At 32.4% G+C, this 21,295-nt stretch overlaps 1 protein-coding gene across 2 annotated transcripts; it reads right to left on the reverse strand.

Moving 5' to 3' along the window:
- Positions 1 to 10,907: 10,907 nt before the first annotated feature.
- On the reverse strand, positions 10,908 to 18,402 carry LOC112785109 (valine--tRNA ligase, mitochondrial 1). 2 transcript variants are annotated; one of them, XM_025828543.3, is made up of 20 exons: positions 18,107 to 18,402; positions 17,732 to 17,782; positions 17,405 to 17,580; positions 17,251 to 17,323; positions 16,835 to 16,900; positions 16,675 to 16,758; positions 16,318 to 16,395; positions 15,952 to 16,035; positions 15,588 to 15,667; positions 15,198 to 15,255; positions 14,822 to 15,124; positions 14,556 to 14,726; positions 14,122 to 14,321; positions 13,227 to 13,629; positions 12,896 to 13,147; positions 12,303 to 12,803; positions 11,960 to 12,051; positions 11,611 to 11,710; positions 11,364 to 11,506; positions 10,908 to 11,262 (listed from the first exon to the last, which is right to left on the reverse strand). In XM_025828543.3, exons 1-20 carry the CDS (start codon positions 18,179 to 18,181, stop codon positions 11,109 to 11,111), a joined length of 3,144 nt encoding a protein of 1,047 aa, XP_025684328.1. In that variant the 5' UTR covers positions 18,182 to 18,402; the 3' UTR covers positions 10,908 to 11,108. The 2 variants fall into 2 exon arrangements, with proteins under 2 accessions (XP_025684328.1, XP_025684329.1); XM_025828544.2 differs by having other exon boundaries at positions 17,405 to 17,577; positions 18,107 to 18,373.
- Positions 18,403 to 21,295: the final 2,893 nt, after the last annotated feature.

Consider the following 21,295-nt stretch of genomic DNA (forward strand, 5'->3'; position numbering starts at 1 on the left):
AAGGTAAATATAAATTGCTACTCCATGCCCTTTCATAATATACTCTATTATTAGAACAGTTCTTAAGGTGTAGCCTATTGCTAGTTAATGTAAGTTCTTTGACTATTATGTGTCCACATGTTGGTCTGAATAGCTGTGAACTTACTGATTATACTGTTTGTGTATAGTATTGGTAATATGACTTAGGGACTATTATGTATCACGATTTGTAACTCAGGGACTATTATGTGTCACGATTTGTAACTCAGGGACTATTATGTATCACGAATTGTATCTGATTCACATGCAGGGCCTGCTTTCTGCAGTCCAGAAGGTAATGCCTTATGTCCACCATAAATTCTGCGTGTGGCACTTATGGAGAAATTTTAACAAGTAGTGGAAGGATTTAGAGTTAAGGGAGTTACTTTGGGAATGCACACGGTCAACAACTTATCAAGATTTCTCTGATAATATGAAGAAGATTAAGAAAATTAATGAAGAGGCCTGGAATTATCTGAACAACTGGCCTATGGAGTCGTGGACAAAGTCAGCATTTAGTCATGCTCCTAAACTTGATAATATCTGCAATAACGCTTGCGAGGTCTTTAATGTAAGAATTAAGGAAGCAAGGGCCAAGCCAATCATCACGCTACTTGAGGAGGTCAGAATGTTTGTCATGAGGTCAATTGCTAAAAACAAAGTTAAGTTAGTCAACCATGTGGGAAAGCTACCACCAGTGGTTCAAAGTAGGTTGGACAAGATCAGGAAGGAGTCTAAGAGTTGGATGCCAATCTGGACTGGGGATGATGAGTATGAGAAGTTTGAAGTGCATGGTCATCCAACTGACATGGTAGTGGATTTGGGCAAGCGACTCTGCACATGTCAATTTTGGATGCTAACAGGTAATTAAATACTTTATTAAATAAGAGACATGTGTTAAATACTTTAATAACACATTACTTTGTTAATTACTTCAGGAATGCCCTGTGTGCATGCGTGTGCAGCACTCGTAAGGGTGAATAAGAGACTTGAAGATTTTTGTCATAAGTGGCTCACCATGGACGCATATAGAGACACTTATGCACATTATATAAATTCATTGCCTGGATAATCTATTTGGGAAAAATCTGAGCAGAATAGACCACAACCACAAGCTCCAAAGAAAAAGAAGAAGCCCGAACCACTAACAAAGAAAAGGAGAAAGGATGCAGATGAGGGTAATGGAGAAAGCAAGAAATCTAACGTGACTGGGACTCTAAAGAGACAACTAAAACCATTTACTTACAAATACTGTCTACAAAAGGGGCACACAAAAAAGGGTTGTCCAAAAAAGAGAGCAGCTAATGTTGCTCAAGCTCTTGCCGATGCAGATGCAGCTGCTGCTAAGACAAAGCCCACTGAACAAGAAAATACTGTTCAAGCACCTACTCAAGCTCCTCCAGATGCACCTGCTCAGGCTCATCCACAAGCACCTTCTCAAGCTACTCCAGAAGCCCCTGCTCAGGCACCTGCACCAGTTGATGCCCAGGTGGTTGAAATCGACCTCTCCCAGCCAAACTACTTCGATGCACAACAGTCCCAACATAGTCAAGAGGTACTTGCATTTAGTTTCACAACTCATACTAAAAATTGTTGTCCACATTCAACTGAATTTATGTCCTGCTGAAACAGGATCCACCTGCGAGGCCATCCAAGTTGCAGACCAGAAGGAGGTCCTCCACACCATCATCAGGATCGATCACTATGGATCCACTACAAGGAGCAAGCTTAGCCACATCTTTAAGACTGGCCAACTTCTTGAAATTTGTCCTAACACCTGGCTTCAAGCCACCAAGAAAGAAGAAATGAAGATGTACCTGATCTGTGCAGCCTATTTTGGATGAAACTTTGAATCTTTTTGTGAATCATACTTTTTGTTTTGTGGGCTGAATTTATGGTAGTAGACTTTTAGTATATTTGAATACAATATGACAATGATGGCACTCTGTGTCCTTTAGCTAAGGTGTATTTTGGAATTAGAACTACTCTTTACTTGTTTGGAGAGTTGTCATTAATATGGCAGGATTATTGTTACTTTTGTTAAAACTTATTGATATGGTTATTATTATTATGACAATTTCTTCTAGCTTCAATTATGCTACTTCAGATGCATTTTTTGTAATTTTTTTCAACAATTTCATTGAATGACAGAAAACAACTAGAAAATTTGAGGAGAATTTTTCTTTCTTCTAATACACTTCCACCCTGAACACAGTAATACAAACTCATCTTCAAGCTTTAACTACTAACATAAAACCAACAACAAAAACTATAAACAAAGCCAAAACTAAAATGTACATTTTTTGGGTTCTAACTTCAGCCTCTATCTTCCCAATTCTCCAAGTCAAATCCACCCTAACTTGGTCACCATCCACAGTAGAAATTACCTTTCCTCTGAGGTCTTCTTCTCCAATGTCAGCCCAGACAAACAAACCACACCACCTTTTACCATTAATATTGTAGTTAGGGCACCCAAAGAATGACTTGTTAGGGTTAGCCTCTGTTGTGGACCACCGAAGAATAGGGCGGCACCCACAACCACACCACTGCGGAACACCCGATGCTCTACTTCGACTGGAACTCCTTGTGTTGGACCGCATGGAACTTTGGCTCCCACTTGCAATCATGATGGTAAACTCGGAAGGGAGCAGGAGACGAAGAACCAGAGAGAAACGGAAAGAAGAAGAAGATGATGAGGTCACAGGATGAACTTAGGTTTTAAAAGGGGGATAATGACTAAATTGGAGCAAATCAAACTTTATGCCACGTCATATAACCGTTAGTGTGTCTAACGTGGCAATATTTGGCCACGTCACTAACGGCGTTAGTTCTCCGGTGACGGAAAATAGGCTAGGGACTAACGTGGTGCATTTTTTCGAATCTGGAGGATTAATTTAGTGCAATCGAAATCTGGAGGACTAAATCAATACAACTCGTCAATCTCAGAGACCAAAATAGGGATTAACTCAATTTAGTGATTACTTAGTAGCTTCTTATATATTTCATTTGTTTTTATGTAATATGTCACTTCAATTCTAATTCTTCATTGTAACATCGGTCTAAAATAATTTCTAATTTCAAACCTCTCTGATTAAAAAAAAGGAGAATTAATTAAAGGTTTGTAATTAAATAATTTTTATAAAGAGACAATGCATCAAACAATTAGCATAAGCCATAAGATACTTATGGCGTCTTCATCTTTATTCGTTTGAACTTGGTAATATATATACGACACGTGATTGGTCCTGTTTCAATTATTATTATGCAAGTGAACCGATCCTTGTTATTTGTTTATCATTTATAGGTCATATCATACCACATTAATTAACTATAAATCATACCATATATTATACATTCAGATATGAATTCGGCAAATATTGAGCCACCCCACCTGCTTGATTGAATTTCTTGTCACAGTATTGTCTTGACAGATAAGCATCAATCTCGTTGCCACTGCCAACATGCCAAGTGGACGGCTCTGATGAAGATCAACGGTCCAAAATCAAACGGCTTTTGGCTACCTCGGAAAGTCACACACCTTATCAACTTATAGATCTCTCTATAAGAATTAAGAAGACTTGTATTATTAATAGTTTCCACGAGCAAATCCAAAATCTTCATATATATATATATATATATATATATATATATATATAATATTTTTTCATTTGTGTTCATGTGTGTGGTGCACTTGGCATGCAATGGTGGTGGCAAGATCCGGAGACAACTCATCTTTAGTCCTTCTTCATTATCCGATCCATCAAGGCATTCCTTAACCACTAGGCGCCACATCTTTCATATTATTACTAAGAGAAAGTATAGAGAGTCAATAAAATATTTGTACAATGTGTATAATAAAAATTTAGTGATGTCCGATTCAGTATTAAAAATATAATTATTAATGTTATCTTTTCTCATCAGTTGAAACTTTTGGGATGAGTAGTATCATAACATGGTATTAGAGTTCTAGATCCGAAAGATCAATAGTTCAATCCTTGGTGAATCCCAAAATTAACTCATATAACACATTGTATATATTGTATAAATATTCCATTGGTTACCTAGCAGGACTCACTAACTAATTCTATTATTGTCCCCCTTATATGTCTTTTATTATTTAATTAAAAAAATAGGCACCAACTTTAATTTTAATTAATTAATACTAATCAATTTTAGATTTTAGATTTATCATTTAAGATTTAAAATTAAAAGAGTATAATTTAAGATTTAAAATTTAAAATAATTTAAAAAAAATTGACTGATATTTGTTTTGTATTTTTTAGTCTAATAAGTTAAGAAATAATTCGTCACGAATTTAAAATTTATTTAAAAGTTTGTTGTTGGTCAATATTTAAAATTGACTGATGTTGATTAAAAACAATTGATTACCTAATATTACTCTTTAATTAATTAACTAACGATTATATATTATATACATAAAAATTTTATACTAAATTAGTCATTGTATACACGACTAAATTAAATGGAGTAATTTATTGACCAGCAACAAATTCTTAAATGAAGTTCAGTATCGTCACGAATTAATTTTTAGTCTACCGGATTGAAAAATATTGTGAAAAAAAAAAAAAAAACTAGTTATTGTATTTACTAGTAAATTCTCGTAGTGGTCCCTAAGATCCACACGATTATCCAATGTGATCTTCGATATCTCAATTTCACCATTGCAATCCCTAAGATAGAACTCCGGACACCATAGTAGTCCCTAAACATCTTTCCGATAATGAGTCAGTTGTCGCAACGTTGGCGTTGCATCACTTTGCCGCTCTAGAGCATATGCTTCCTTCCTTCCTTCCTTCCTTTCCACACTAAAGTTTCACAACAACAGCCTCCTACCTTGACCCTCTTTATGCTTTGACAACTCATGTTTCAATTTCGACAATAGCAGCCACCTTCTGCTAACAGCGAAGCCAGCATTGGCATTGCTAATATTGAGAGCATCATCCACAGCCTACGCCTCCTGCTTTCCGCTTCCTTCACCTGAAACGTTACCTTTTTAACCGTCGTAGTCACAGAGTGAGAACTCGAGTTTTCACTGGCATCTCCCTCAGTGTTCTTCACCTCAACAACAATTTCAGCAGCATATCGTTTTTGCCCTCTTCTTCTTCAGCTTTTCAAAACAGACCCTAGAGCTCGTTTATGAATCGCATGGTAGAGACAGGGACGGATCTAGGAATCTAATAATGGAGGGGCCGAAAATTAAAATATTGTATAATCAAATATAATGCTATATATTTAATAATAGATATAATTATAATTAATTTTTTTATTAAAAAAATTAATAAATACTTGTCAAATAAAAGAGTTATCTCAGTTTTTATAATTTTTTTATAGTTTTACATCTAATAAAATATAAAATTATATATTTTTAAATATTTTATTAATTAATTTATTTTATTAAGTATTTATGTGACAGTAAGTTATATTTTTATATTTTATATTATTAAAAAATATAATATAAAATAATATAAGTTAATTGCACTAATAATTTTGTGATATGAATTTAAAATATATTAAAGTATTTTTATATAATAATAGGAATAAAAATTAATTAAAAAATAATAAAAAAACAACTAAATAAAATTAGAAAAAAATAATATTATCATAAATAATATTAAAGTATTTTTTTATATGATTATAAATGTTAAAATTAATCTTAAAAAATATAAAAAAATTCTAAATTAAATAAAAAATATAAATAATATAAATATATGTTGAGAAATTTAAACCCTAATATATAAAGAATAGTAACTCTTTTTACTATCACTATACTATTAAATTTTACTCTATACAATACATCTATTATAATAGTATATGAGCTTTTAAAATTTGTTTGGGGGGGGGGGGTAAGGCCACAACTTGCCCCCCTTTAAATCCGTCCCTGGGTAGAGATGTCTTATCAGAAACTCCGATGTATCAAGGTCGTTGAAACCGTGGTAAATCCCAACGAACAACCAACCCTGCTCTTCTGATACCACCATGTGTACCTTGTCCTCGCCAGCCTTCTCCAGCGTCCACTGCACGTTGCTCTCCTCTTCACCATGTCAATCGCCCTTATCGTAGTTGGCTTTTCCCTTCAAGCCTGAACTTCCTTCCTCTCGACAAAGTTCAGCACCGGCACCACTCATGATCGCTTATTCTCCAGCACGCTCCTCTGAAACGCTTTTCTAATTCTGGACACACCATTCTTCCTTTTCTTCCTCTCGTACACCCTTTCCAATAGCGTCAAGAACGGGACTTCAGCAGTGATGCCAACGTCAGAATTAAGCGACTCAGAAAAGGAGGGACCAAATTGGATTCAACATGGCAAAGTAATGCCACATTAACGCTGTGATAGCTGACTCATTATTAGAAAGATGTTCAGGGACCACTATGGTATCTGGAGTTTTATCAGAAAGACTACAATAATAAAATTGGAATCTCGAAAATCGCAAATAATTGCGTGAACCTTAAAAATCATTATAAAAATTTATTCTTATATACACTGTATTAAAATATAAAATATATATTAAAAATAATTAAAATTTTAATATATATTTATATATAAATACATAATAATTAATCTAATAGTTAATTTTTAGGATTTACATAATATTTTTTTATTTACCAATCTCTCATGAGTGCTTATAGCTCGTTTTTTTTTTCTTTCTCTAATCAAGGAAAGATGAATTAGAGTCTAACAGAAATAATCAGAGTTAATTTGGGAGATTATTTTGGTATAATTGAAAATTTAGAGACTAATATGATACACAGACAGGCAGAATTTAAACGATTAGTTCACTTGAGACTTTCGCAATTTTGGTTTCCTTTGTAATTGTTATTTGGTCCTTTTAAAATTGAAAATATTTGCTTCAATTAGTTTTTATTAAAAAATTGGCGCGATGATGATATGAGAGATTAAACATTCTGTCCCTCATTTTGCATAATGCATATCATCAAATTACTTATATTATGTCAATCATTCCGGTAATACAGAATGGACCAAAATCAAATAATTTACTAACCAAGTGATTTATATAGTCTCAATATTATTTTATTAAGAAATATATATAACCAAATGATCCACTTACCAAGACCTAATTACTTAATTAGTGAGTCTCTAATTATTATTTTAATTCTACTTGTGTCATGCGCCAAAAAACCTTCCACCCTGATTTTGGCGTTGATACCATGCTTTCATATTCTTCCTTCAAACTTGTACATTTTATAAACAAAAAAATAGTCTTGTTTAGGTATTTTACAAAAAAAATGTCATTTTTTAAATTTAATTTAAATATTCTGACAATTATCTTATACTTTTTTTTGGATGATTACAAGACAGTACATATAAAAAAAACAATTATTTTTATTGACGTATCTTAGATACATTTGTAAATTTTATTTACACCTATAATGTATTAAAGTTAAATTTAAATATTATTAATTAAAAAAATTAATGAATTTATCTTGGTAAGGTATAAATTAAATTTATAAATAAATCAAATAATATTTAATGCAAAAACATATGTGTTTAATTAATTATTATTTTGATCACTACAATGAAAATCATTAAAAGTTATATGAGTAATAAACTGATATATTAATAATCTTTTAATTTATTTATTTTTGATTATCATTTATGTTAATTTTTGGTAAAGAGATATTGAAATTTTAATCTTTTATGTTAATAGAAAAAAAAAACATAGTAATAGCTAATAAAAATGAAACAAAAGGAAGGAAGACGCAAAACAATGCATTATTCAAAATACTACTATTTCGAGGCGCCACTAATAATTATTAATATTATGATGAGAAGGAACGAAGATTTGTAGTCCCCACTTCATCAACACATGAAATTTGTTTGCTTCGCCAAGAAAATATATAATACAAGTTTTTTGGTGGGACCTTACATCTTTTCTCATGTTTCATGTGCCTATTTTTTGTATGATTAGCTAAATGGAAAACCAATTATGTTCCTTTTATTCTAAATTGGTGCCTTTTTCCTTCAACGTTGGAAAAAAATATTTCATGACTTTTTGTAACAATTATGTGGATTTTCTTTCCTAAAACAGTTGTAGTTGATGAAAACCATCCAATAATTATTGATAATTATTCAATATTGTGTGTATATATGTAATAGTAGTGTTATAAGACTAGGAAGTTTTATCATTTTGAACCATCAGTTAATTACTATTAATATTTTTGTACACAAATAAAAAAAAAATCCAAATGCAACATAATATTAAAAACTAAATGCTGATCAAATATTGGTAAAATTTCGTTAAAATTTTGTTGAATTTATAAAAATTAAGCTTGAATTGGTCTATAATTTGACCCGAGAATGTTTGGTAACCAAAGAAAATCAACCAAAAACAATCATAACTTGCCTTATTTAACATTCATTAATTGTTGCGACAATTAATTAATGCTAAATAAAGCAAGTTCTGACTGTGTTTTTTTATCTACCTAGCATTACCCTGAATATTTAAACTTAATTAATTGTATAACTCAAATTTAACTCACTAAAAACTCTTAAGTTAATTCAAATAGCATAAACGTGATTTGTAAAAATTCTAAGTTATGTATAAAAAACCTTCAATAATTATGTATATTACCTTTAGTATATATATAAAATATAAACTAAACTTACAAGACAGAACTAAACTTTTTTTAATTTGATTTATTTAATATACAAACTTAAATCTAAGCTTAAACTTATATCATATGCTTTGCTTATTGAGTTAACTAATTGAGTTTAAATCACTCGCTTTCAACTCTACCTAATATAATTTTTTTATACCTAATATCATATGATAATTAATTTTTCATTAGTTTAAGGTGAAAACTCAGGTGAAGTCGACTTTACGTGAAGTTAACATCTGAGAGCCGTTAGATGAAAATTTAGTCGAATCAGTCAAATCATCTAACGGCTCTCAAGTATCAATTTCACGTGAAGTCGTGCACCTGAGTTTCCACCTTAGCTTATAGTTATTATTTCGATAGATAAATTAGCAAATTCGAAATTTAAAAGAAAAAATTTACGCCGAAACAAATATCAAACCTTGCACACTTGATCAAAGGTAGTTGAAATTCTTTTGATTGGAAGAAGAGTTGGCCTCTTTTTTCTTGATATAAATAAATACAATCCACTATAACCACATGTATTTTTTTATTGGAAAAAGAAAATCAACAATAATAATTTATAATGTTACAATTTGAATGGTGTATATATAAAAATCGAAAAGGAGGACGTGAATACTGTGACGATTGACGAGTGTGGTTGATGAATGTGTGGACCTCTAAAATCAGTGTCAATTTATGGAACTGTATTGCTGGCTTCTTAGGGTTCAATAAATTTATTTATTTATTTATTTAGTTTTTAAATGTTTGGTATCAATAATTATTGAATTTGATTTGTCAAAAGCTAAAACTCAAAAGGGGAGTGGTATGAATATGATTGCTTTCGGTCACTCGCTACCAAGATTTACAATTTCTTATTTCTTCATTTTGTTCTTGTGTTTTAAGTGGTTCTCCCATTCATGATTAATTATTATTTTTTGATTCATGCTTCACACGATTTAATTATTATTTTTTTCTTAAAAGCTAGCTAACTGATTTTTATGCAATGTATATATGTTTTGATGATTAAATCTCTGTAGTAGTTTTTCATATTCTTATTTTTTTATCAATTTAGTGACGTTTCAATCTGAAGCACCACTATAATTATACAATTGAAATTTTATGGACAAAATTAGTGAAAATCGTAAATATGAAGCACCACTATAGGAATTTTGGGATTTTTTTAAATAAATAATTTAATTATTTTAATTACCTATCGATAAATACGCTACAAATTATTTATTTTGATAATTAAAATAATTAAATTATTTATTTAAAAAACAATCCAGAAATTTTCTCTATCTTGTTCTTTACGCAATATTTGTTTTTCTGTAGTCAAAACTTGAAGTTTTATTTTGGACAACATTGCTCGGCCCACATAGGGCCCAAATATACAACAGCTAAAGAAAAGAAACAAATTAAGCAAACCAGGAACAAATCTTCGTTTGGGCATAGATAGAATCATAGAATTATAAAACTCCGGGTTAAGTGTCCAATTCATCAACAAAATAATTAACAATCCCTCTGCATCTATATCTTTGTAATGACATTATTTTAATACCATCATTTTTTTAACAACTAATTTGTAGTTTTTCTCTTTTAATAAAAAAATAATTTAACTACATGCTAAACCATACGCTTGATTGCTTTAACGCTTTGCTTCTGATTTACTTGTCTACTTAAATAAATATCAAAAGTTTAAATTCCACCTTGCATGGTCCGTTTGGAAAACACCAAAAAGCTATTTTTTTTAACTTTTGACTTATAGAAAGTTACATTAATGTGTTTGGTATAATTTTTTAGATAAACTTTTAACTTTTTAAAAAATTATTTAAGAGCTTTTGAAGAAGTTAAAAAATGTGACTTCTCCCATTTTCAAAAGCTATTTTATCACTCATATTTAATGCACAACTTTAAAATAAGAACTTTTATAATTTTCCAAACTCAAAATAACTTATTTAAAAGTTAATATTAATAAAAGTTCTTATATTTCAAGCTCTTTTTTCAAAAGAACTTATTTAAGAAGTTTAGCCAAAATGGCCCTATATATAACAACTCACTAGCAAGCAATAGACCATTGAATAAAATTCAGATCTAGCAAATGAGTCTTTGTTTTGCTGAATTAGAAAATACCATGGAAAAAACAAACTAATCTACCAACATTGAAACTGAAACTTGCAGTTTTTTCTGAATTGTAGGTTCTTGTTCTTGTAGTGTTCTTTATTTGTTTTGTTTCTTTTGTTGGATACCAGAGATAAAAAAGGTAGGAGGTGTATGAAAACTAAGTTACAATCTCGTGTTGAATTGCTGATTTTGCTGGTAAGTTACAACACATGCACAAAATAACTGCTCAAAATTTCTTGCCAAAGGATTACCAAAACAAAAGAGAAGGTGTATAAATAACAGCCAAAAAGTTAGGCTATACTAATCAAATGAAACCAAAAATAAAAAAACTAATGATCAATCAAGATCCACTATTTTGAAGCTATATTAAGTCCAGCCGTTTCCTCGAGCAGCAGCCGCTCCTTTAGCGAGTCGAGCTTCTCCTGGTTCTTAGCTCTGACTTGAGGCAAAACCTTCTCTTCATAACCTGGAGCACTCATAATCTTCTCTAGTTTTTCAATTTGCCTGTGTTTTCAATGTGTCAATTTAGAAGCAGTGAATTTGGTTGGTATTTATAACTCGCTATGCTAAAATGAGTTTTCAGAAGCAGTTAGGTATAAACTTACTTCTTAAGCTCCTCTATCTTCTTCATCTTTCCTTGCTCTGCTTCTGCAGAATTTGTCCCTTGAAGCTCTAAGTAAACAGAAAGGGTTTCGTTTACAACTGTATTTGCGTACCCGGATGGAACAGCATCGTTTTCATTGATCACCTGTGAATCATACCATTGGTGTTAAAAGTGAAGAATATGTTGATATGCGCTGTGATATCGAAAAAAAATTAAAATAAAACCATTTATAAACTTGTACAACTTACGGTTAAAGAGGACAGATTTGCTAGCGTTACAATCTCCAGTTGACGGCTTGATATAATCTCCTCAACCGCCCGTGTTAAGCAAAGAACAAAAGCCGGTCGCCTAGAAACAAGCACCAGTTATGGAATCAGCAAAGTATGTTAAGATTGAAATGCAATCGCAATCTGGTAAGTAAAGAAGGCAGTCATGATATGACAGAATAAAAACAGAGGCCATAGCTTCGCCAGAACTTTTCATCGTCTTGTGGTTACTTTCAGAGGATCTCAAATCATCACTTGCGCAATTCACACAGTTCCTTTTTCTTTTCAATGACATATATTCGCATAAAATAGAAAGCAGAAAAACCAATACCTATCGCGACTCTCTTTTGCAAGTGACCTGAGAGATTTAACCGTCGACTCGACAAGATCCATATCATTCTCCACTGTTTCATTATTCCAGCCCTGAGATGGAAAATACAATATTAAAGACATATACTACAACAACTAAATCTTTTCAGTGGGCTCGGTTATTAATAAGAAATATAAGTGTACAAAAGAAGTATCTGTTGCTTAATAGCCGAAGATTTTTAATAACTCGGAATATCATTATCCTTTTCTTCTCGACGGAATAATTCTCGATTTATCAAACATAAAAAGACTAGATATTATCTGAAAGTAGACGAGGATATAGTTTATCCTCCGAAAAAACTAACCTCTGTAGGTGATGGATAAGGACATATCATGATAGAATCTGCTCTTTTACATTCCTTGGGTGAAGGAAGCCGCTGCCACAATTCTTCCGTAACAAACGGCATAAATGGATGAAGCAATCGAAGGCCATTATCAAGACAGAACCACAAGGTATCCTGTGCATGGCGTCTTTCAGACGCAAACTTGGGATCATTACCAGCAAAGTAAGGTTTAATCACTTCAATAAAGACATCACACAATTGATACTGCCACCAAGAATACACAGCAGTGGTAGCATGTGAGAACTCAAATGATTCTAGAGACTTTATTGTTTTAGTTATGGTTTTGTTTAACACCGAGAGAATCCACTGGCAGCTAAATGGAAGAACATCTGGACCCAAATTTGCAGGAGGAATATAATCATCTCCAAGCTTGCTCATGGCAAATCGTATAGCATTCCACAATTTATTACACCATTGACGATACCCAACCACCCTTTGAATATCAAGGTTGATTTTATCAGACTGAAATGAAAGAAAATAACACAATTAATAATGAATTCAATGAATTGATGAGAAAAAGAAATGCCGTATAAACATTGGTAGAATATTGACACCTGAGCTGTGTATGAAACCAGTGCAAAACGGAGAGCATCTGCACCACATTCCTCAATGCCATTTGGAAAGTCCTTCTTCTGACCCTCTATTGCAACAGCTAGTTCTTTGGGGTCTAGGTTACCACCCTCTAACCTCTTATGTAGACCTTCCAGCGATATCCCATTTATCACTTCGATCGGATCAATAACATTTCCTAATGACTTGGACATTTTGCGGCCATGTGCATCACGAATCATGGGATGTAAATAAATCTGCAAAGAATGGAAATCACACATGCATAAACAAGAATTAAACCCTCCCTAAATGATCATCATAAGACAGCAAAGTCACCTGTCTAAAAGGCACATCACCGCCCAACTTCATTCCTAACATCACCATACGTGCAACCCAGAAGAATAAGATATCATGACCAGTTTCCAAAACAGAAGTTGGATAGAATGTCTTTAGGTCTTTTGTGTCATCAGGCCAGCCCAACACAGATAATGGGAACAGACCAGAAGAAAACCATGTATCAAGAACGTCGGGGTCGCGGATCAAATGGAACTTCTTTCCACTATACCTTTGGCTAGCCTCAGCTTGGGCCTCCTCCTCATTTCTTGCCACTACCCAATGATCATTGTAAACACCAAACTCCTTCAGTTGGTCATCTTCCAAAGTGACATACCATGCAGGTATTTGGTGACCCCACCACAACTGCCGTGAAATGCACCAATCGCGTATGTTTTCTAGCCATCTGTAAACTTGAAATCTTAGATAAAGACATTGTAATATAAAAACGTGCGCAAAGGCAAAATAAAATCCAATTTAAAAAACATGCCAGCCACACCAATGCCATCACGTCATGGAAGTAATTTTAACAACAAAACACACTTGTGAACACATTTAAATTTTCCCAATAATAACATATTCAACACTTTGCCTTCAGTACTTGTCAAATACTTAGTTGAGCTGAAAACCTAAAAGCAAAGCAGTCTCAGTAAACTAAGATTGATTGTATTATTCAAGATTTTATCTGCCTCTATTTCAGTCTTGAGCTGTACCAAGCATAGCAAAACTCAATTCTCAACCTTTTTCCCTAATAAAAAGAGAATGATACTATTATTCTTTATATGATAAGATTAGCTTCCAGTGTAGTATAAAAGCATAAACTACAATTCAGAAAACTACGAAGAGTCAATTTTATAATATATCATTATGAAAAAAGTGCAAAGAAATATATAAGCACCTCTTCCAATCAGCCAAATATTGTTTTGGAACAATTTCTAGCTTTATGTTTTCCTCATCCACAGCAGCATTAAGACCTTCCTTTGCCATATCTCCACAACTAACATACCACTGGGGCTTTATCATAGGCTCAATAACATCATTGCTTCTTGAACATACACCAAGGCGCATTTCATTGTTTTCAGAACCCCTATAAAGTCCCTATAAGAAAGGAGAGGAGAAATAAGCACCACCCAAACTTGATTCTTTCAACACATTCTCACCAAAGATTGAAACAAATACAAGTAATATGGCCACCCCAGTCACCAAAAGATGCATTCATTAGTCAGATTGCACATAGATACTTGTGCAAATTCCGACAAGAGTAACAATAACTATTGATCTTATCCCAGGGACAAAAGATATCATATGCAACAATCAATTTTATAACAATACCTTCTTTTGTAATGCTTCTGCTATTGCTTCTCGAGCTTTAAATCGTGGCATGCCCAAAAATTCAGAGCCACCATTGGAATTTATTTTTCCATCATCAGTGAAAACATTAATGAATTCAAGGTTGTGACGTTTTCCCACCTCAAAATCATTTGGATCATGGGCAGGTGTGATCTGCAAGGATAAGGGAAGTAACATAATGCATACAAAATCACTTCAAAAAGAACTTCAACACACACACAGCTTTTAATCATACATATAGAGAATACCTTGACAGCACCTGTACCGAATGCCGGATCAACAAGAATAGCATCACAAACTATAGGAAGTTTTCTTCCACTGAACGGATGAATAACACATTTTCCATGAAATTGGCTGTATCTTTGATCATCAGGATGCACGGCAATAGCAGTGTCACCAAGCATGGTTTCAATCCTAGTTGTGGCAACAATAATTTCACCTAGGTTCCCTTCCAAGGGATATGCAAATTTGGTTAGAACTCCAAATTCTACTGGTTTGTCATACCCGGGGACCTTTAGCAGGGTCCTTTCTTTTATATCAATATAATCCACCTGCATGCAAAAAAGCAAATTACATTACACAGAATTTGTTAGAGGAACAACAGAGAAGCAATGCATTGCATACCTCAATATCAGATATAGCAGTTCGTAATACACAATCCCAGTTCACCAAACGAAGGTCCCTGCAACAGTGACCAAAACAGAAATTATAATTGCATGTGCACTGGCAACAGAAAAAAGAGAAATATAAACCATACTATAGAAAATTGAGAACTTATAGAACACACAAAGTTTGATAAACAGAATTATCAGCTTTACATTTCAAATTAATTCACAAAGATAAATTAGATATGAATATATGATGATTTTACCATGCCGCATTTATTCAACTAGATAAACAATTCAGGTTTAAGTGAATATTTCAAGTTTAAAACGAGCATTAATAAAGTATCTATGATTCTTAAGAACTGGAAAAAAAAATCAACTTAATAATTATTGCCAACAACCATCACACCTATAAATAAGGCCTTGCTTGTAAAGCATCACAAATGCCTCTGTCACAGCTTTAGATCTTTGATCATCCATTGTGAAGCACTGGAAAGAGAAAGACACAAATATGTTGAAACAAATTACCATGTTATAAAAGTGAAATGGCCTAAAACAAATGAACTTTTAGTGGACAGGCATGTGTTCAGCTATCTATGCTTCATTGCTAGGTTGGTTGGATGTTATTAAAATGCTTCTGGGTTGGCCATGCAAAGGAACAAAGATCGTACTTTCAGCTCAAGTATTTATTTTCTTTTGATTAACAACAAAAAAAATGAAAGAAAAATGAGTCATTAGCATTAGACAACACAACAAAGAAGTTAGATACTTACCTCACGTGTCCAATCTAGAGAGGCTCCTAATCGACGTAACTGTTGTAATATTGTGCCTCCATACTTGTCTTTCCACTCCCACACCTATTTTTGTCAACATTCACCAGTAGGTCTAAGCATCAAACTTGGAAAATAAGGCAGACAGGAGCAAAGCATCTTGCATCAGGGTCTAGAAAAGGACTGCACCCAAAAGGATGTAACATAGGCAGTCTAACCAGATGCAAGCATCAATAGTTAATTTCACAGCTTAAACCCATGACCTTAAGGTCATAATGAGAAAATTGAAACTTTTCTCCAAGGCTCCCAAAATAGAAGGTATTGAAATATTCAAAACCATGGCATAAAATACTTCAATGGAAAACATACCTCAGAAACGAATTTCTCACGGCCCAGATCATGCCTTGTTAGTTTTCGTTCACGCATTATCTTTTTCTCCACAACCACCTGCAACATAGTAGCCAAATTTAAACATAATTCCAAATTATCTCACACATAAATTGATCCAAAGTTGATCTAAACTACCATTAAAGACAATAAAAGTATGACACAACACAATTTGTAGGTAAAATTCCATCCAAATACTTCCCTTGCCTTCTTAAATATATAGCAACAGAAGCATGCAATTTGTTTCTAGCCACAAATTTATAATAGAAGGCACAATACCCCCACAGAATGAGCAAAATAGAACAAATATATATAAACTTAAATATTTAGAAAATGAACCTGTGTGGCAATCCCAGCATGGTCCATCCCAGGCACCCACAAAGCATTGTATCCAGACATCCTTCGCCAACGAATCATGGTGTCCTGCAAGCAATAAATCACAATGAGATTAATAGTTATCAACAGCTAAACTGAATAAGGGAAATTAATTATAAGGTACCTCAATTGCAGCTGTTAGAGCATGACCAATGTGAAGAGCTCCAGTCACATTTGGTGGGGGTAAAACCTAAAAATAAAGCACAGTTAGGCACTCAATGGATATAAATAAACAATTGTTCCTTGCTCTAACTCATTTGAAACTTTTAGCTACCTTACATGTACCTCAAAAGCAGTGCAAAGGGAAACAAAGACTAAAACTTCTCAAAATTAAACCAAGATCATAACAACATATATCTTTTCAAATTAAAAAATTCACCCATTTATCAATACCAATTTGATAAAAATCACTTCCACCATACAGTGAAAGTACTACAGTCACACTACATAAATAACATGCGAGTTCTCACCACACAAATATTAAGTTACACCCGAATTGCCACCAGGAACAAGCATATATGAGTTCAGCAAGACACTCACAATAACAAAAGGTGGTTTGGAGCTGCTTGAGTCTGCCACAAAATACTTTGATTTCTCCCACCACTCATACCACCTAAATTGTATCAACACAAACAATGAGCATTTCATACAAGGAAACAGCAATAATGAACATAACAACAGGATTGGCACCCACGATTTCTCGACGGCAGTTGGACTGTACTGCTTTGCCATTTGACGAGACATACGTTTCTTGTCACCAGAAGTGGTCTCAGGATCAATGAAGTCTTCAGGATTCTCATCCTCCGCGCCACGTCTGGCAGCTTTCTTTTCACTCTTTTTTGGGGCATTGGATTGCTGAGCTTGTTGCTGCTGAAACCAACAAGGAAAAAAGCTGAAAAATCCAAGCATAATTTGCAATGTCAAATGCTCAAACTGACAGAACACAAACAGGTTCACATTATATTAAACAAAATCAGGCATTGCTATTGCACAGCATGAGAAATCTGTGAACTGTAGTCACCTGAGCTTGCTTTTGGAGGAATTTCTCTTTCTTCAATTGCTTTTCTCTTGCCTGCCCACAAAATCCACAAACTTGTCACATGAAAATTAAAAACAAAACAAAACAAAAAAAGTTGCCATTCAATAGTACTATTATTACGCTAGTCTAAAAGAATAGATTCAAATCAAAAGTTGAAAGCTTTTCAGCTAGTTTACAACACTATTTGAATTCCTCCCATAACTATCATAAAGGAATTCATTTCAGCAAAAAGGGTGTCGAAAACCCCATTAATGGAAATCCCATGGAAGTGTCAAAAACCCAGAAAGCTGAAAACTTGAATCAATAAATGAATGAGCAAACAGGGATCTTAAAAGATTGCGATGAAGATGGAGAAACCTTCTCCTCCTTCTTCTTCTTCTTCTCTGGATCTTCGATTACTTGCTCCTTGTTGTTCTGCGAGGAATTGTCCATTGGAAGATGAGAGTGAGAGTTGCGGGAACTGAGTGTGCGAAGTGGAATCCAATGGCGGCCCTTTCCACGAGTCTATGGCAATGGAAAGGAAGGAGTCGCAATGTCAGATAGAGTGACTCAAGCAAGACAAACACTAACCTAGCCACCTAGGTGTTTTGTTCAAATTTAAAACTTTTAATTGAAAATAAGGGAAAGTTTAGAAATTACATTGTCCCAAAGATAAGATTATTTTTTTAGTAAGGTTCTAAAGCCTGACTGGTTATTAAACTGTTCTAATTATTGGTTTATTAATTTATTAGACCATCTATAAGGTTTGATTTGATTTTTAGACATAAGACAAAGAATGAAAGAATATCGATATAAAATTAATATTTTTATATTTTATTTAATAATAAATTAAAATAAATTATAAAATTTAATTTATTTTTATTTTTTATAAAAAATTAAAAAAAATATATAATAATAAAAAATATAATTATAAAATTTGATAAAAATAATTAAAAAAATAAAAATAAATTATATCTTTTATTAATATCTCAGTATTTTTTATAAAATATACTCATTCAATATTTTTAGATACAATATTTTTGTTTATATTTTATTTGTCAAATATAATTAAACACCATATATAGAACATCCTAGTAAACACTATTTTTAAAAGGTATTCAACTTCAACCAAAGAGAACGTAATAAATTTTCTTATTTTACTGCTTCAACAAGAATAAAAATATTATCCAAACGTTACAAATTTGTTATCAATGTTGTTATATATTTATTTATAAATATATTTATTATTTAATTTATTTTTAATATATATTTTATATTTTACCAAATATTTTATATGTATAATTATTTTAATAAATAATTTTTTATCCACAACAAGAAATCAAGAATTGTCAATTGGTTTTCACTAATCAACCAACCATGAAAGTTTTATATTATGGTTTGAGTTCAAAAAGCCAATAATTAATTAGTAAAAAGATAATTTTTTAAAGTGGAGAATTATACTTATTAGTGATATAATCTACATAATTTCCAAGGTTCTGAGAATCGGACCAGTCATCGAACTACTTTAGTCATTGGTTTACTGATTTACTGGTTCAACCAATCCAACCGTAATTCAACTAAAAAAAAACGTTTTAGAATAAAATAATAAATAAATTATAAATAAACATCCTAAAATATAACTCAACCCACTTTTTGTCTCATGACAACACTGTCATCCGGACAACAATATCTCTTTCATCTCTGTCCTAGTGTAAAGAATTAAAAAAGATCAATTGAACAAAACTTGTAATACTAATGGTGAATCCATCTCTTTAATATTACAAATAATAGGAATTCATCACATAAATACATTAATGTTACAAAATATACTAATATACTTGACAAATAGATAAGACATGATACAACAGTGCCTTTTGATCGATTTTAGAATACGTCAAGCAACATGTAGAGATGAATTAATAGCATAAAAATAGATAAGACGACAATACTAAAGGTTCAAATAATCATTGAATACAATGCAAAGCTACTTATTCATTGAGATCTTACATTCTACAAACAACTTTCATGACTTAAGTTTGCACATTTTCAACAAACAATTGTAACCAGTGTTATTTTTTCTTTTACCATGATATGTCCAAATCACTTATAGTACAAAACTACAAACTAACTGGAAATAGATATGAGGTTGGATGCATGATTATATAGTGTAGTGAGGTGAATTTTTGTCTCTGTTGTTAACATGAGACTATACAATGCTCCCCATGTGGATTTGTCTCCAAAAAACATTATAATATTCATGAATTCACAAAATGTTTACTCTAGAGAACCAGAGAGCATACATACTGGACTACGCAAGTAATGCTTAACTACTTTGAATAAATTTACATGGCCTTGACCATCACCACGAGAAAATCCAGTTATAAATTTGTCTCTGTTCCGAAACGAGTGGCATAAGATGCTAAGAGGCTGCAATCACAGAGGAATTGAATGACCCTTTGAAACTTTAATAATTTCCATTATAACAATAATCTTAGCAAATTCCCTGACACATAAAACCCTTGAATCAAAGGTAATTTTGTCAGCCCAAAGCTTTGTACCGACATTATTAATTGTATTCCAATTTCCCTCTTAATAATTTGTAAAGAATTAAAAAAACAAATAAATCCACTATTTATATTGAATTAGCTAGAGGTAGATGCATGTTTACCAAGTGATGCAGGATTGTTTATCATTCCACTGGTAATTGAATATGTGTCTCCAAAGGAGAACTTAAATTCAGAGAACTTTGATGAGTTCAAATCTAGCAGCATATAATACAATCCATAGTTGAAGAGTTCAGCAATAAAAATGTACAAATATGCATTGAAAATGTACAAAATTTCAATAAACATTACTAAACAGAGACAAAAAAGAACAACCATATTAGCAACAATTACTAAAAACATTACAAAAAAGCATATAATACAACCATCATTTAGCAACAAATATTACAAAACAACAAGTAATCACAATATTACCAAATTCAAAAAGAATGAAAACCAGATAAATCCAATCATATACACCATTACCAAATTAGATCAAAATTCAACCAAAAATCACCTTGCAAATCCAATTAAAAACAGCTTTTCACTTTGTACCCTAAACACCAATTAAATCACATGAACCAAAATTAATTTGAGGGAAAACGCCACAGTTCAATGCTTATGAGTTTACTGAGAAAAAAACGGCAACAGCAGCAAAACAAATCAGTTATCATTTATCACAAATTTCAGATTCAAAACACAAATCAATAATCAAGTAATCAGAGACATTCAAAATCACAAATCACTAATTCAGACTTCAGAGACATTCAAATTCAATAATCGAAGTACTCAACAGAAATCACAGTGCCACTAACCTTCCACTACAGCAGGACGTCAACAGCGAGACGATGGCGCGTAGGGGTGTTCATGGTTCAGTTTTTTCATAAAATGAACTGAAACTGCACTAAACCATTTTAAATGGTTTAGAAACTGAACCAAACTACTTTGTCAAATAAGAAACTGGTTTTAAACCAGTTTACAATACAGTGCACCAGTTTAAACCAGTTCATAAAAATAAAACCAG

The sequence above is a fragment of the Arachis hypogaea genome, chromosome 20, assembly GCF_003086295.3.
Source record: "Arachis hypogaea cultivar Tifrunner chromosome 20, arahy.Tifrunner.gnm2.J5K5, whole genome shotgun sequence".
NCBI lineage: Eukaryota > Viridiplantae > Streptophyta > Magnoliopsida > Fabales > Fabaceae > Arachis > Arachis hypogaea.

Bases quoted from the DNA above. Each gene is read 5' to 3' on its own strand.
- LOC112785109 (XM_025828543.3), bottom strand. From the start codon at position 18,181: ATGGACAATTCCTCGCAGAACAACAAGGAGCAAGTAATCGAAGATCCA. The intron at 11,711-11,959 runs GTATTGGTTTTT...GCTTGTTTCTAG, and splicing joins GCAAAAGAGAGTCGCGATAG to GCGACCGGCTTTTGTTCTTT. The intron at 11,263-11,363 runs GTAAGTTTATAC...TTGAAAACACAG, and splicing joins AAGATAGAGGAGCTTAAGAA to GCAAATTGAAAAACTAGAGA.